The 13,584-nt window shown below is 41.6% G+C and overlaps 2 protein-coding genes across 2 annotated transcripts in view; both read right to left on the minus strand.

Annotated features, from left to right (window-relative positions):
- The window catches only part of LOC132979649 (cadherin-7-like), a 14,863-nt gene extending 8,250 nt beyond the window's left edge, over positions 1 to 6,613 (minus strand). The window contains exons 1-5 of the mRNA XM_061045547.1: positions 5,983 to 6,613; positions 5,496 to 5,790; positions 4,931 to 5,050; positions 987 to 1,154; positions 712 to 899 (exon numbers count right to left, since the gene is read on the minus strand). Coding sequence (XP_060901530.1) covers positions 712 to 899; positions 987 to 1,154; positions 4,931 to 5,050; positions 5,496 to 5,790; positions 5,983 to 6,246 — 1,035 coding nt within the window. The 5' untranslated portion in view covers positions 6,247 to 6,613. The remainder of the gene's footprint in view (positions 1 to 711; positions 900 to 986; positions 1,155 to 4,930; positions 5,051 to 5,495; positions 5,791 to 5,982) is intronic.
- Positions 1 to 13,584, minus strand: part of LOC132979657 (ubiquitin-conjugating enzyme E2 variant 3-like) — a 138,264-nt gene that overhangs the window by 55,020 nt on the left and 69,660 nt on the right. The gene's annotated exons all lie outside the window — the stretch shown is intronic.

A 13,584-nucleotide genomic window follows, 5' to 3' on the forward strand; every position in this document is an offset into this window, starting at 1 on the left:
TTTATGGACCAGAGAGAAGTCAGAAACTCAAACCTAAACAAAAGAATAAAATGTATCCATAAAGACATGACAAGTCTGTGATAGCAATAACCCTCCACCATTATATGACACAAGAAAACCTATTTATGACACAAGAAAACCAATTTATGGTTCAAGAAAACCTATTTATGACACAAGAAACCAATTTATGACACAAGAAAACCAATTTATGACACAAGAAAACCAATTTATGGTTCAAGAGAACAAAGTAATGACACAAGAAAATCAATTTATGACAAAAGAAAACCAATTTATGATACAATAAAAGCAATTTATGACACAAGAAAACCAATTTATGATACAAGAAAACCAATTTATGACACAAGAAAACCAATTTATGATACAAGAAAACCAATTTATGATACAAGAAAACCAATTTATTATTAAAGAAAACCAATTTATGATACAATAAAACCAATTTATGATACAAGAAAACCAATTTATTATTAAAGAAAACAAATTTATGATACAAGAAAACCAATTTATGACTCAAGAAAACCAATATATGATACAATAAAACCAATTTATGACAAAAGAAAACCAATTTATGATACAAGAAAACCAGTATATGGTTCAAGAAAATGAGAATCTTCAGAATGGAAAGCAGTTACACTATAATGTGCCCATTACAAATTGTAGTTTGACTATTCCTGCCTAGTAAGCGACCTGTACCTTTTGTAGAGTCACCAGGCCTTCCTGTGTATTTGGGTCAGTGATGACCCGGAAGGTTCCCAGTCCATCTCCATCCAGAACTCGGTAGTCCATCTCAGAGTTTAGACCAATATCCAGATCCAGAGCTTTGATCTTAGCAACCACTGTGGAAACCATGGCAGACTCTGGAACACTGAACTGGTAACTCTCTGGAGAGACACAGGTACACACAGGTACAAACACAGTGAAACAGTGTTTCAATGATATCATATCTACAGTTCAGAGGTCAGACTCACTGCGGGGGAAACGAGGCGGGTTGTCGTTGACATCAGTCAGCATCACAGTGACAGAAGTAGTACCTGACAGACCCCCCATCTGACCAATCATGTCCTTGGCCTGGACGACCAGTAGGTAGCTTTCACGTATCTCCCGATCCATGTCAGGAAGAGCCGTCCGCACCACACCTGCAGGACAGGTGAGAGTCAAGTTCAAGAGGAACGTTCAAACCACAGTCGATAAATGACATCTAAAAATAATGCCATCAGTATGCAACATTCCAGTAAAGTGACACAACAGGCCTCAGATTACCTCATGTTAAAGAGCCCATATTCTGCCCTTTTTGGGGTTCGTATATTTAATCTATGTACCTACTTTTGTACATTCACAATAGATAAAGTTATAAAAAAGTGTCTGTTTTCATGTACTGCTCCTCCTTGCTCCCTCTACACTCTGAGTCCGTCAGCTACGCTCTGCTGAGTCCACACTGTTAGACCCCACGTGGGCCAAGTCTGCTCTGATTGGTCTGCCGATCCGCTCTGTCCTTATTGGTCAGTTGCTCAGCACGGTTCTCGGAAATGTCCCGCCTCTTTTACCATATTGGGAATGCAGCCACTGGCTCCGTCCAAGGGGAGCATAAACATTAGCACCTTAGCACTACTGTGCTACCGCAGGCTATGGCATATCGTGGGCGTGCTACAGAAGTTAATGGGCGTGCAACATGAGCTGCAGGGCTTGCCACAACAAGCCAATGGGCTTAGATCAGTGATCTCACACTGACAATGACGTCGGACTGACACATTTTTATCGAGGGGGGCTAGAACCGAGCGTTACATGCAGCTAATGCTACAGCTAAAAGGAGGACATAGGAGAAGCTGCGTTTCCGCAGACCTGCGTTTTCCGCAGAATTTTTTCACATAGATGTGCCTAAACATGCACAGGATACATGGAAAACACACTAAAGAGCATATAAAACCAGAAAAAGCATAATATGGGACCTTTAAACTTATAGCACTTGACTCCGTGAGATAGCCCTGCATGATGGAATATTTCTGTCGTTATAAACTGTACAAACAGTGGTAACAGACTAGTATAATTACTTAGGATTACAAGAACATATTTAAATTTGTTTGAAAACTATTTCTCAGATCAATATCAGTTTGTACATGTCAATTATGAGTCCTCTATGCCTCCCTATATGCCCTCACAACCCAACACAATTTTGGCAGATATCTGTCTATTCAATCTGGATCTGGATCTGATCCAGGTTTCTGCCTGTTCAACATGAGTCTGGTTCTGATCCAGGTTTCTGTCTGTTCATCATGAGTCTGGTTCTGATCCAGGTTTCTGCCTGTTCAACATGAGTCTGGTTCTGATCCAGGTTTCTGTCTGTTCATCATGAGTCTGGATCTGATCCAGGTTTTTGCCTGTTCATCATGAGTCTGGTTCTGATCCAGGTTTCTGCCTGTTCATCATGAGTCTGGTTCTGATCCAGGTTTCTGTCTGTTCATCATGAGTCTGGTTCTGATCCAGGTTTCTGCCTATTCATCATGAGTCTGCTTCATGTGTTCAGGTTGTGTTCAGGTTGTGTTCAGGTTGTGTTCAGGTTGTGTTCAGGTTGTGTTCAAGTGTCGTGTTCAGGTTGTGTTCAGGTTGTGTTCAGGTGTCGTGTTCAGGTTATGTTCAGGTTGTGTACAGGTTGTGTTCATGTTGTGTTCAGGTTGTGTACAGGTTACGTTCAGGTGTTGTATTCAGGTCGTGTTCAGGTTGTGTTCAGGTTGTGTTCAGGTGTCATGTTCAGGTTGTGTTCAGGTGTTGTGTTCAGGTTGTGTTCATGTTGTGTTCAGGTTGTGTTCATGTTGTGTTCAGGTTGTGTTCAAGTTGTGTTCAGGTGTCATGTTCAGGTTGTGTTCAGGTGTTGTGTTCAGGTTGTGTTCAGGTGTTGTGTTCATGTTGTGTTCAGGTTGTGTTCAGGTTGTGTTCAGGTTGTGTTCAGGTTGTGTTCAGGTGTTGTGTTCAGGTTGTGTTCAGGTTGTGTTCAGGTGTTGTGTTCAGGTTGTGTTCTGGTTGTGTTCAGGTTGTGTTCAGGTGTCATGTTCAGGTGTCGTGTTCAGGTTGTGTTCCGGTTGTGTTCAGGTGTCGTGTTCAGGTGTTGTGTTCAGGTTGTGTTCAGGTGTCATGTTCAGGTTTTGTTCAGGTGTCGTGTTCAGGTTGTGTTCAGGTGTTGTGTTCAGGTTGTGTTCAGGTGTTGTGTTCAGGTGTTGTGTTCAGGTGTTGTGTTCAGGTGTTGTGTTCAGGTTGTATTCAGGTTGTGTTCAGGTTGTGTTCAGGTTGTGTTCAGGTGTTATGTTCAGGGTGTGTTCAGGTTGTATTCAGGTTGTGTTCAGGTGTTATGTTCAGGTTGTGTTCAGGTGTCATGTTCAGGTTGTGTTCAGGTGTTGTGTTCAGGTTGTGTTCAGGTTATGTTCAGGTTGTGTTCAGGTTATGTTCAGGTTCATGTTATGTTCATGTTGTGTTCAGGTTGTGTTCAGGTGTTATGTTCATGTTATGTTCATGTTGTGTTCAGGTTGTGTTCAGGTGTTGTGTTCATGTTGTGTTCATGTTGTGTTCAGGTTGTGTTCAGGTTGTGTTCAGGTTGTGTTCAGGTTGTGTTCAGGTGTTATGTTCATGTTGTGTTCAGGTGTCATGTTCAGGTTGTGTTCAGGTTGTGTTCAGGTTGTGTTCAGGTTCATGTTATGTTCATGTTGTGTTCAGGTTGTGTTCAAGTGTTATGTTCATGTTGTGTTCAGGTGTCATGTTCAGGTTGTGTTCAGGTTGTGTTCAGGTTGTGTTCAGGTTCATGTTGTGTTCATGTTGTGTTCAGGTTGTGTTCAAGTGTTATGTTCAGGTTGTGTTCAGGTGTTGTGTTCAGGGTGTGTTCAGGTGTTGTATTCAGGTTGTGTTCAGGTTGTGTTCAGGTTGTGTTCAGGAGTTATGTTCAGGTTGTGTTCAGGTGTCATGTTCAGGTTGTGTTCAGGTTGTGTTCAAGTGTTATGTTCATGTTGTGTTCAGGTTCATGTTATGTTCATGTTGTGTTCAGGTTGTGTTCAAGTGTTATGTTCATGTTGTGTTCAGGTGTCATGTTCAGGTTGTGTTCAGGTTCATGTTATGTTCATGTTGTGTTCAGGTGTCATGTTCAGGTTGTGTTCAGGTTGTGTTCATGTTGTGTTCATGTTGTGTTCAGGTGTTATGTTCAGGTTGTGTTCAGGTGTTATGTTCAGGTTGTGTTCAGGTTGTGTTCAGGTTATGTTCAGGTTGTGTTCAGGTTGTGTTCAGGTGTTATGTTCATGTTGTGTTCATGTTGTGTTCAGGTGTTATGTTCATGTTGTGTTCAGGTGTTATGTTCATGTTGTGTTCATGTTGTGTTCATGTTGTGTTCAGGTTGTGTTCAGGTTGTGTTCAGGTGTTATGTTCAGGTTGTGTTCAGGTGTTGTGTTCAGGTGTTGTGTTCATGTTGTGTTCAGGTTGTGTTCAGGTTGTGTTCAGGTGTTGTGTTCATGTTGTGTTCATGTTGTGTTCATGTTGTGTTCAGGTTGTGTTCAGGTGTTATGTTCAGGTTGTGTTCAGGTTGTGTTCAGGTGTTGTGTTCATGTTGTGTTCATGTTGTGTTCAGGTTGTGTTCAGGTTGTGTTCAGGTGTTATGTTCAGGTTGTGTTCAGGTTGTGTTCAGGTGTTGTGTTCATGTTGTGTTCAGGTTGTGTTCAGGTTGTGTTCAGGTTGTGTTCAGGTGTTATGTTCAGGTTGTGTTCAGGTGTTGTGTTCAGGTTGTGTTCAGGTTGTGTTCAGGTGTTGTGTTCAGGTTGTGTTCAGGTTGTGTTCAGGTGTTATGTTCAGGTTGTGTTCAGGTGTCATGTTCAGGTTATGTTCAGGAGTACTGAGGCGTCTGGTTCAGGTTTTGTTCAGATGTGCTCAGGTGTGCTCTCACCGGTCTTTGGCTCCACAGAGAAGAATGGCTGACCTTGCAGGAGGCTGTAAACTAGTCCGGCAGAGTTTCCATAAGTTGGATCGTCATCGTCTGTCGCCACAACTGTCATCACAGACGTACCTATACAGGAGAAACACCTGCATGATTCAAGGTAAACCTTTATTCAACACACTGGGGAGGTTATGATGGCTCTCTGCTGTTCAGCCCTGGCTGGCACATTTAACCCTTCACATAAAGAGTCTCTTTGACACCAATATTTACATTTAGTCATGTTACAGCCCATGTTCTCATTAGCAGACTGTATATATATTAAATATATTAATATATATAAAATATATATATTATATCAAAAGTATGTATAGAAAGTGTATTTGTATAGAAACAGAAAATCAATGATTCTCTAAGTTTTTTCTCACTACAAGTCTTCTCACTTTATTTGAATGAAAAGTTGAAAAAGAACCTTGAAATATTAAGGCAACATACTTGAATAATGATGTCCTTAATGTTTTGAAGGAAGCTTTGACTCGATGTCATACCTTGATTGTTTGCAGATATTCAGACTCACCTACAGGACACCTCTCCGGTACCCTGGCTGTGTACGGTCCGTCCAGGAACTTTGGCTCGTTGTCATTGATGTCCTGGACTTTGATGATGAACAGAGACTCGGGTTCAACCAGCAGGTTGGTGTTTCTGTCTCTAGCCTGAGCTCTCAAGGTGAAGTATGCTTGCTGTTCCCGATCCAGCCTCTTGGTGGCGTGAATATCCCCAGTGTTTTCATCAATGGTGAAGATGGACATTGCTCCTTCACCACTCAGGAAGTACCTCACCTGACCGTCCCCTTTATCCACATCCGAGTGGAGCTGCAGGGACAAGAGACAAGAAGTCAAACCAGCAAACAAAACAAGGTAACCCAGCAGAGACCACCTACCTTCCTGTTCTCAGAGTGAAAAGTCAAAACCAGGACTTCCTCTCTGTTCTGATTGTTTTGAATATTGACAATTTGTGGATCTTTGATTTAGTAATGAAGATAAAGAACCATCAGGTACTAATACCTTTCCAACGTACAGCGGCTCATCTCCAGTATACTCCTCCAGGATGAAGAACTGGTTCCACACCCAGCTCCTTTTCCTCCTGTGGGGGGAGTTGATTCCTCTTACTTGTCCTTCAGCACCTCGTGCTCCTCCCACATCACCTCCCCTTTCTCCTGATATCTTATGCAGGAGGAAGGGCTTCAGTGACAATGCCTTACAGCCTGACTCCTCCCACAGCAACAGGAAAAACACAATGAGCGCGCTCTGAAGAAAGTGACTGTTCATCTCTGAGTAGACACACTGCAACTAGAAGATGTCCAACAGTCCAACAAAGAGATGTAAAACAAAGCGCCTACAAAAAATCTGTCCAATAAAGAGACTACAGGCTGTCCAATAAAGAGACATCAGACTGTCCAATAAATAGACTACAGGCTGTCCAATAAAGAGACATCAGACTGTCCAATAAATAGACATCAGACTGTCCAATAAAGAGACATCAGACTGTCCAATAAAGAGACAACAGACTGTCCAATAGAAACACATCAGACTGTCCAATAAAGAGACATCAGACTGTCCAATAAAGAGACATCAGACTGTCCAATAAAGAGACAACAGACTGTCCAATAAAGATACAACAGACTGTCCAATGAAGAGACATCAGACTGTCCGATGAAGAGACATCAGACTGTCCAATAAAGAGACAACAGACTGTCCAATAAAGAGATATCAGACTGTCCAATAAAGAGACAACAGATTGTCCAATAAAGAGACAAAAGACTGTCCAATAAAGATACAACAGATTGTCCAATAAAGAGATATCAGACTGTCCAATAAAGAGACATCAGACTGTCCAATGAAGAGACATCAGACTGTCCAATAAAGAGACAAAAGACTGTCCAATAAAGAGATATCAGACTGTCCAATAAAGAGACATCAGACTGTCCAATAAAGAGACAACAGACTGTCCAATAAAGAGACAAAAGATTGTCCAATAAAGATACAACAGATTGTCCAATAAAGAGACATCAGACTGTCCAATAAAGAGACATCAGACTGTCCAATGAAGAGACATCAGACTGTCCAATAACGAGACATCAGACTGTCCAATGAAGAGACATCAGACTGTCCAATAAAGAGACATCAGACTGTCCAATGAGGAGACATCAGACTGTCCAATAAAGAGACATCAGACTGTCCAATGAAGAGACATCAGACTGTCCAATGAAGAGACATCAGACTGTCCAATAAAGACACAACAGACTGTCCAATAACAAGACATCAGACTGTCCAATGAAGAGACATCAGACTGTCCAATGAGGAGACATCAGACTGTCCAATGAAGAGACATCAGACTGTCCAATGAAGAGACATCAGACTGTCCAATAAAGACACAACAGACTGTCCAATAACAAGACATCAGACTGTCCAATAACGAGACATCAGACTGTCCAATAAAGAGACAACAGACTGTCCAATAAAGAGAAACAGACTGTCCAATAACGAGACATCAGACTGTCCAATAAAGACACATCAGAGTATCTAAAAAAGAAAAAAAAACAGATTGTAAAATAAAGAGAAGTCAAAATTTCCAGTTAAGAGACAAATGTCAGACAAAATGTAAGACTGTCCAACTTGACGATTGAAACTGGCCTGATTTGTTGTAGGAAGAGGTGATGATGGAGAAGTGTTGATCCTTTCAGAGACACAGACAAAAAAAATAAACTAATAACAATAATAACAATAATGGTTTTGAATATTATGGTGCTTACAACCTTGTTTTTGAGTCATATGTTTTTAATTCAGGACTTGAATCTTTATTCTTATAATCATTAAAAGCCTCCTTTTTTAAGAACATGTGAATCAACGTGTCTTCATTTCTGGTTTTCACCTTGTACAAAAACATACAAAACATAGTACCATATTATACCCACCCAACAGACATGCCATGCAAAGTTAGCATCAATTGTCCGACACTGTTATCTACCGACACACAGATTCATTGGACGACAGGCTCTGACTCATCTATTCAACACATGTCTGAAAAGGCTGCCAGGTTGTGTGAAATGTCAGGACAGACCCTTAAGGACAGTATCCTATGGTCTCCAGCTTGATATATTGCAGAATCTCTTTGATCTAATCAGAGGGATTAGAAGGAGAGGAGATATTTCCATCTAAAAAGTAAGTCAATTACAATATATTTAAATCGTAAATTATGAATCAAAACCATATCAGATGAATCATCTCATTTTTAGAAAACTGTCACAGGTCATAAATATTCTATTCATTATCCCTCAGAAGCTTTGAGAAGTCGTACTTTCTGAATCCTACAACTCTCCGCCCTGAATGTGACAATTCATACATCGTCATCAGAAGATTTTACACACACACATGTAATTTGATGCTAAACCTCCAGTTGATCCTGTTAAAGCTGCTTCAGTTACACATTCTGAAACATGCATGGCTAAAATCTGTGATTATTTCACTGGAATTTGGTTTGCTAACCCTAACCCCTCACCAAACCTAACCCTAAAATTTAAACAAACAGTCTTACCGTCCACATGCAGGTGTTGGAGTCCTGTGTTTATTGAGGTCTGATGATTAGTTAGTTATTAGCTGATGATCCTGAATAATAATTTGTAAGAGGAAAGTGAGCTCCAGCAGCAGCTCTGACAGAGACACATCCTGTCTGACACTTTCTATCTCTCTCCCTCTAAGCTACATCGCTCACTTGTCCCTCTGTTACAAAGACCCCACTGAGGTAGTGGTGGTGGAGGTGGGGGGTGGGGTTATTTATAAAACCCGTTGTAATCATATTTTCAGAGCTTCATGTGACATTTAGAAATGTGTTGGTGTTTTGGTTGTAATGGTGTGTTGGTGTGATGGTGTGTTGGTGTGTTGGTGTGATAGTGTGTGGGTTTCTTGGTGTGTTGGTTTCTTGGTGTGTTGGTTTCTTGGTGTGATAGTGTGTTGGTGTGATGGTGTGTTGGTGTGATAGTGTGTGGGTTTCTTGGTGTGATGGTTTCTTGGTGTGTTGGTTTCTTGGTGTGATAGTGTGTTGGTGTGATGGTGTGTTGGTGTGATAGTGTGTTGGTGTGATGGTGCGTGGGTTTCTTGGTGTGTTGGTTTCTTGGTTTCCTGGTGTGTGGGTTTCTTGATGTGTTGGTTTCTTGGTTTCTTGGTGTGTTGGTGTGTTGGTTTCTTGGTGTGTTGGTTTCTTGGTTTCTTGGTGTGTTGGTGTGTTGGTTTCTTGGTGTGTTGGTGTGTTGGTTTCTTGGTGTGTTGGTTTCTTGGTTTCTTGGTGTGTTGGTGTGTTGGTTTCTTGGTTTCTTGGTTTGTTGATATGTTGGTTTCTTGGTTTCTTGGTTTGTTACTGTGTTGGTGTAATGGTTTCTTGGTTTGTTAGTGTGTTGGTGTGTTGGTGTGTTGGTTTCTTGGTTTGTTAGTGTGTTGGTTTCTTGGTTTCTTGGTGTGTTGGTGTGTTGGTTTCTTGGTTTCTTGGTGTGTTGGTGTGTTGATGTGTTGGTTTCTTGGTGTGTTGGTTTCTTGGTTTCTTGGTGTGTTGGTGTGTTGGTTTCTTGGTGTGTTGGTTTCTTGGTTTCTTGGTGTGTTGGTGTGTTGGTTTCTTGGTGTGTTGGTGTGTTGGTTTCTTGGTGTGTTGGTTTCTTGGTTTCTTGGTGTGTTGGTGTGTTGGTTTCTTGGTTTCTTGGTTTGTTGATATGTTGGTTTCTTGGTTTCTTGGTTTGTTACTGTGTTGGTGTAATGGTTTCTTGGTTTGTTAGTGTGTTGGTGTGTTGGTGTGTTGGTTTCTTGGTTTGTTAGTGTGTTGGTTTCTTGGTTTCTTGGTGTGTTGGTGTGTTGGTTTCTTGGTTTCTTGGTGTGTTGGTGTGTTGATGTGTTGGTTTCTTGGTGTGTTGGTTTCTTGGTTTCTTGGTGTGCTGGTGTGTTGGTTTCTTGGTGTGTTGGTGTGTTGGGTTCTTGGTGTGTTGGTGTGTTGGTTTCTTGGTGTGTTGGTGTGTTGGTGTGTTGGTGTGTTGGGTTCTTGGTGTGTTGGTGTGTTGGTGTGTTGGTTTCTCGGTTTCTTGGTGTGTTGATGTGTTGGTTTCTTGGTTTCTTGGTTTGTTACTGTGTTGGTGTGTTGGTTTCTTGGTTTGTTACTGTGTTGGTGTGTTGGGTTCTTGGTGTGTTGGTGTGTTGGTGTGTTGGTGTGTTGGTTTCTTGGTTTCTTGGTGTGTTGGTGTGTTGGTTTCTTGGTTTGTTAGTGTGTTGGTGTGTTGGTTTCTTGGTTTTTTGGTGTGTTGGTGTGTTGGTTTCTTGGTGTGTTGGTGTGTTGGTTTCTTGGTTTCTTGGTGTGTTGGTGTGTTGGTGTGTTGGTGTGTTGGTTTCTTGGTGTGTTGGTGTGTTGGTGTGTTGGTGTGTTGGTTTTTGGTGTGTTGGTTTTTGGTGTGTTGGTTTTTGGTGTGTTGGTTTTTGGTGTGTTGGTCTGCCACAATCTCTCTCCACCACTCATCCTGCCACAGTCAAATTTTAAAACTTGTTCCCTCTCTTCAGCAGTCAGTTTGGGATTTCAGTGTGATTGCTGTGACCTTCCTCCGCCCCTGTCACCTCCAGTCCAGCTCAGCAGAGTTCAGATGCAGCCTCAGAAACCCACTCCTCATCACATCCTGCATTCTTCTATCACCACCACCAGGGTCTGGACTCCATAAGGGGGGAGTATCATATCCTGTTGTCCGCCTTGTTAACCCCCCCCCCCCCCGAGTACATGAAATTGTCATGATGGAGTCTAATCCCCAAAGACTTTTCACATTTATTTCCTAAATTGTTGAATAGATAATTGTTCATTCTTAATAAAGTCTCTCCTGATTTAATTGTGTTCATGAGGTTTTTTGTTCTGTTCAGTTTTGTTGTGACATTAAAATAAATTTGTGATCAACTTTGAATAAAAGATTAAGTGTTACTGAGGACCTACTCGTGGCTGTGATTGCCTGTAGCCATTTTATTTTGAATTGATTTTGAAAGATGTGGTTTGTTAATGAATGTCTTTTAATTAAGATTATTCCTTTCTGCTTATTTTCTTCAAGACTTGATTGTGTTTAACTGTTTTGTTTGGTCGATGAATGATATAAACTTACAAATAAATAAAAATACATTTGAAAAAACTTGATAGAAATGGATTAATGAAACTCGATTACACCCCAACCCTAACCTGTCTGACAGGCTGCTCTGATAACCAGATGAAATTAAACACACTAAACACATGGATGAAAAACATGTTGACATTATAACTGTAAGAATCTGATGAGATATTCTATCCATGAAAAGATCCCTGATATATACAGAGTGTCGAACGTGAGCTTTAGTCCCACAGCTGGGTCCCACATGATGCCTTCAGGTACTTTTTAGAGTAGGTCACTGCAGTGTGTCCTACTGAAGGAAACAGACATGAAGCGTAAACATCTGCTTCACCGAGCAGAAAAAAGAAGAATCTGTTCCATATTAACATTCCTTCAGGACTCAGAAACACCGCGTGTACAGTTTTAAACCTGATAAGAGATCTATTTTAATGATATTCTCCCAGAGTCTGATCATGAGTCTACGATCACTACCATCATCATCACCATCATCATCACCATCATCATCATCATCATCATCATCATCATCATCATCATCATCATCACCATCATCATCATCACCATCATCACCATCATCATCACCATCATCACCACCATCATCATCATCATCACCACCACCATCATCGTGGTGGGGGTTGTTCTGGCAGGCCGTCAACCGACGATCTTGAGGAGCCTAGGAGAGCTCAAGAGCTCCCAGGAAAGTAGGTGGTTAGTGACTGAGATTTACAGATAGATACATGCAGTAATATGATGTACTGTATATGCAGAGAGAGAGAGAGGAGCTCAGGGTGCCAGTTCCCCCGGTAGTCTAAGCCTATAGCAGCATAACTAAGAGCTGGTCTACACCAGCACCAGCCCTAACTATAAGATTTATCAAAAAGGAAAGTTTTAAGTCTATTCTTAAAAATACAGACTGTGTCTGCCTCCCGGAGGAGAGGAGCCCGATAACTGAAGGCTTTACCCCCCATAGTACACTTGGAGACTGTAGGTACCACCAGCAGGCCTGCACTCCGGGACCGCAACGCTCTCGAGGGACAGTACGGCACTAGTAGCTCCTTCAGGTAAGATGGTGCCTGGCCATTTAGAGCTTTGTAAGTGAGAAGAAGGATCTTGAATTCTATTCTAGACTGTATAGGGAGCCAGTGCAGAGAAGCCAGGACAGGAGTGATGTGGTCCCATTTCCTGGTTCTGGTCAGTACACGAGCTGCAGCATTCTGGACCAGTTGAAGAGTCTTTAGAGATTTGCCAGAGCACCCTGACAAAAGAGAGTTACAATAATTCAGTTTGGAGGTAACAAATGCATGAACTAGTTTTTCTGCATCACTTTGCGACAGGATATTCCTGATCTTGGATATATTACGAAGGTGAAAGTAGGCTGTTCTTGAAACTTGACTGATGTGAGAGCTAAAAGACATATCTTGATCAAAAAGAACTCCTAGATTCCTAACAGTGGTGCTAGATGCCAGGCTGATGTCATTAAGGACAGTCACATCACTAGAAAAAGTCTCTCTGAGGTTCTTAGGGCCTAGCACAATAACTTCAGTCTTGTCTGAGTTAAGTAGCAAAACATTTCTGGTCATCCAGGTCCTAACGTCCTTAAGGCACGTTTCTAGCTGACATAACTGACTGGTACCATCGGGCTTCATTGATACATAAAGCTGAGTATCATCTGCATAGCAGAACCTTGTGGGACTCCATGGCAAACGTTAGTGTGCATAGAGGACTCATCATTAACATGTACAAACTGAGATCGGTCTGATAAGTAGGATTCAAACCAACTTAAAGCAGTCCCTGTAATTCCAAGCAAATGCTCCAGTCTGTACAACAGGATCTGATGGTCAATGGTGTCAAAAGCAGCACTAAGATCTAACAAGACGAGCACAGAGAGAAGTCCCCTGTCTTAAGCTAGAAGTAAATCGTTTGTAACTCTAACTAGTGCAGTCTCAGTGCTATGGTGGACTCTAAATCCTGACTGGAACTCTTCAAATAAACTGTTGTCATGGAGAAAGTCACACAGCTGTTTAGCTACCACCTTCTCCAGGATCTTTGAGATAAAAGGAAGGTTGGATATAGGCCTGTAGTTAGCCAGAGTTCCTGAATCTAGAGTAGGCTTTTTAAGTAGAGGTTTGATTACCGCTACTTTAAATGCCTGTGGTACATAGCCTGCCAGTAAAGACATATTGATCATATCTAATATAGAGTTGCTAACTAAGGGAAAGACTTCCTTAAACAGCCTGGTTGGGATTGGGTCCAAAATACAGGTTGACGGTTTCGACGCAGAAAAAATGGAATATAGCTCTGAAAGGTCGATTGGAGAAAACAGTCGAGACTAATATCTGGTCCTGGAACTGTCTCTGCCGTATCAGACGTATCTGCACCAGGTAAGGGCAGGAGGTTACCAATTTTGTCTCTGATGTCTAGAACTTTGTTGTTGAAAAAGCTCAGGAAGTCATTACTGCTGAGGGCTAAAGGAATACAAGGCTCAATGGAGCCA

This window comes from Labrus mixtus, chromosome 8, assembly GCF_963584025.1.
Source record: "Labrus mixtus chromosome 8, fLabMix1.1, whole genome shotgun sequence".
NCBI classification, from domain to species: Eukaryota; Metazoa; Chordata; class Actinopteri; order Labriformes; family Labridae; genus Labrus; species Labrus mixtus.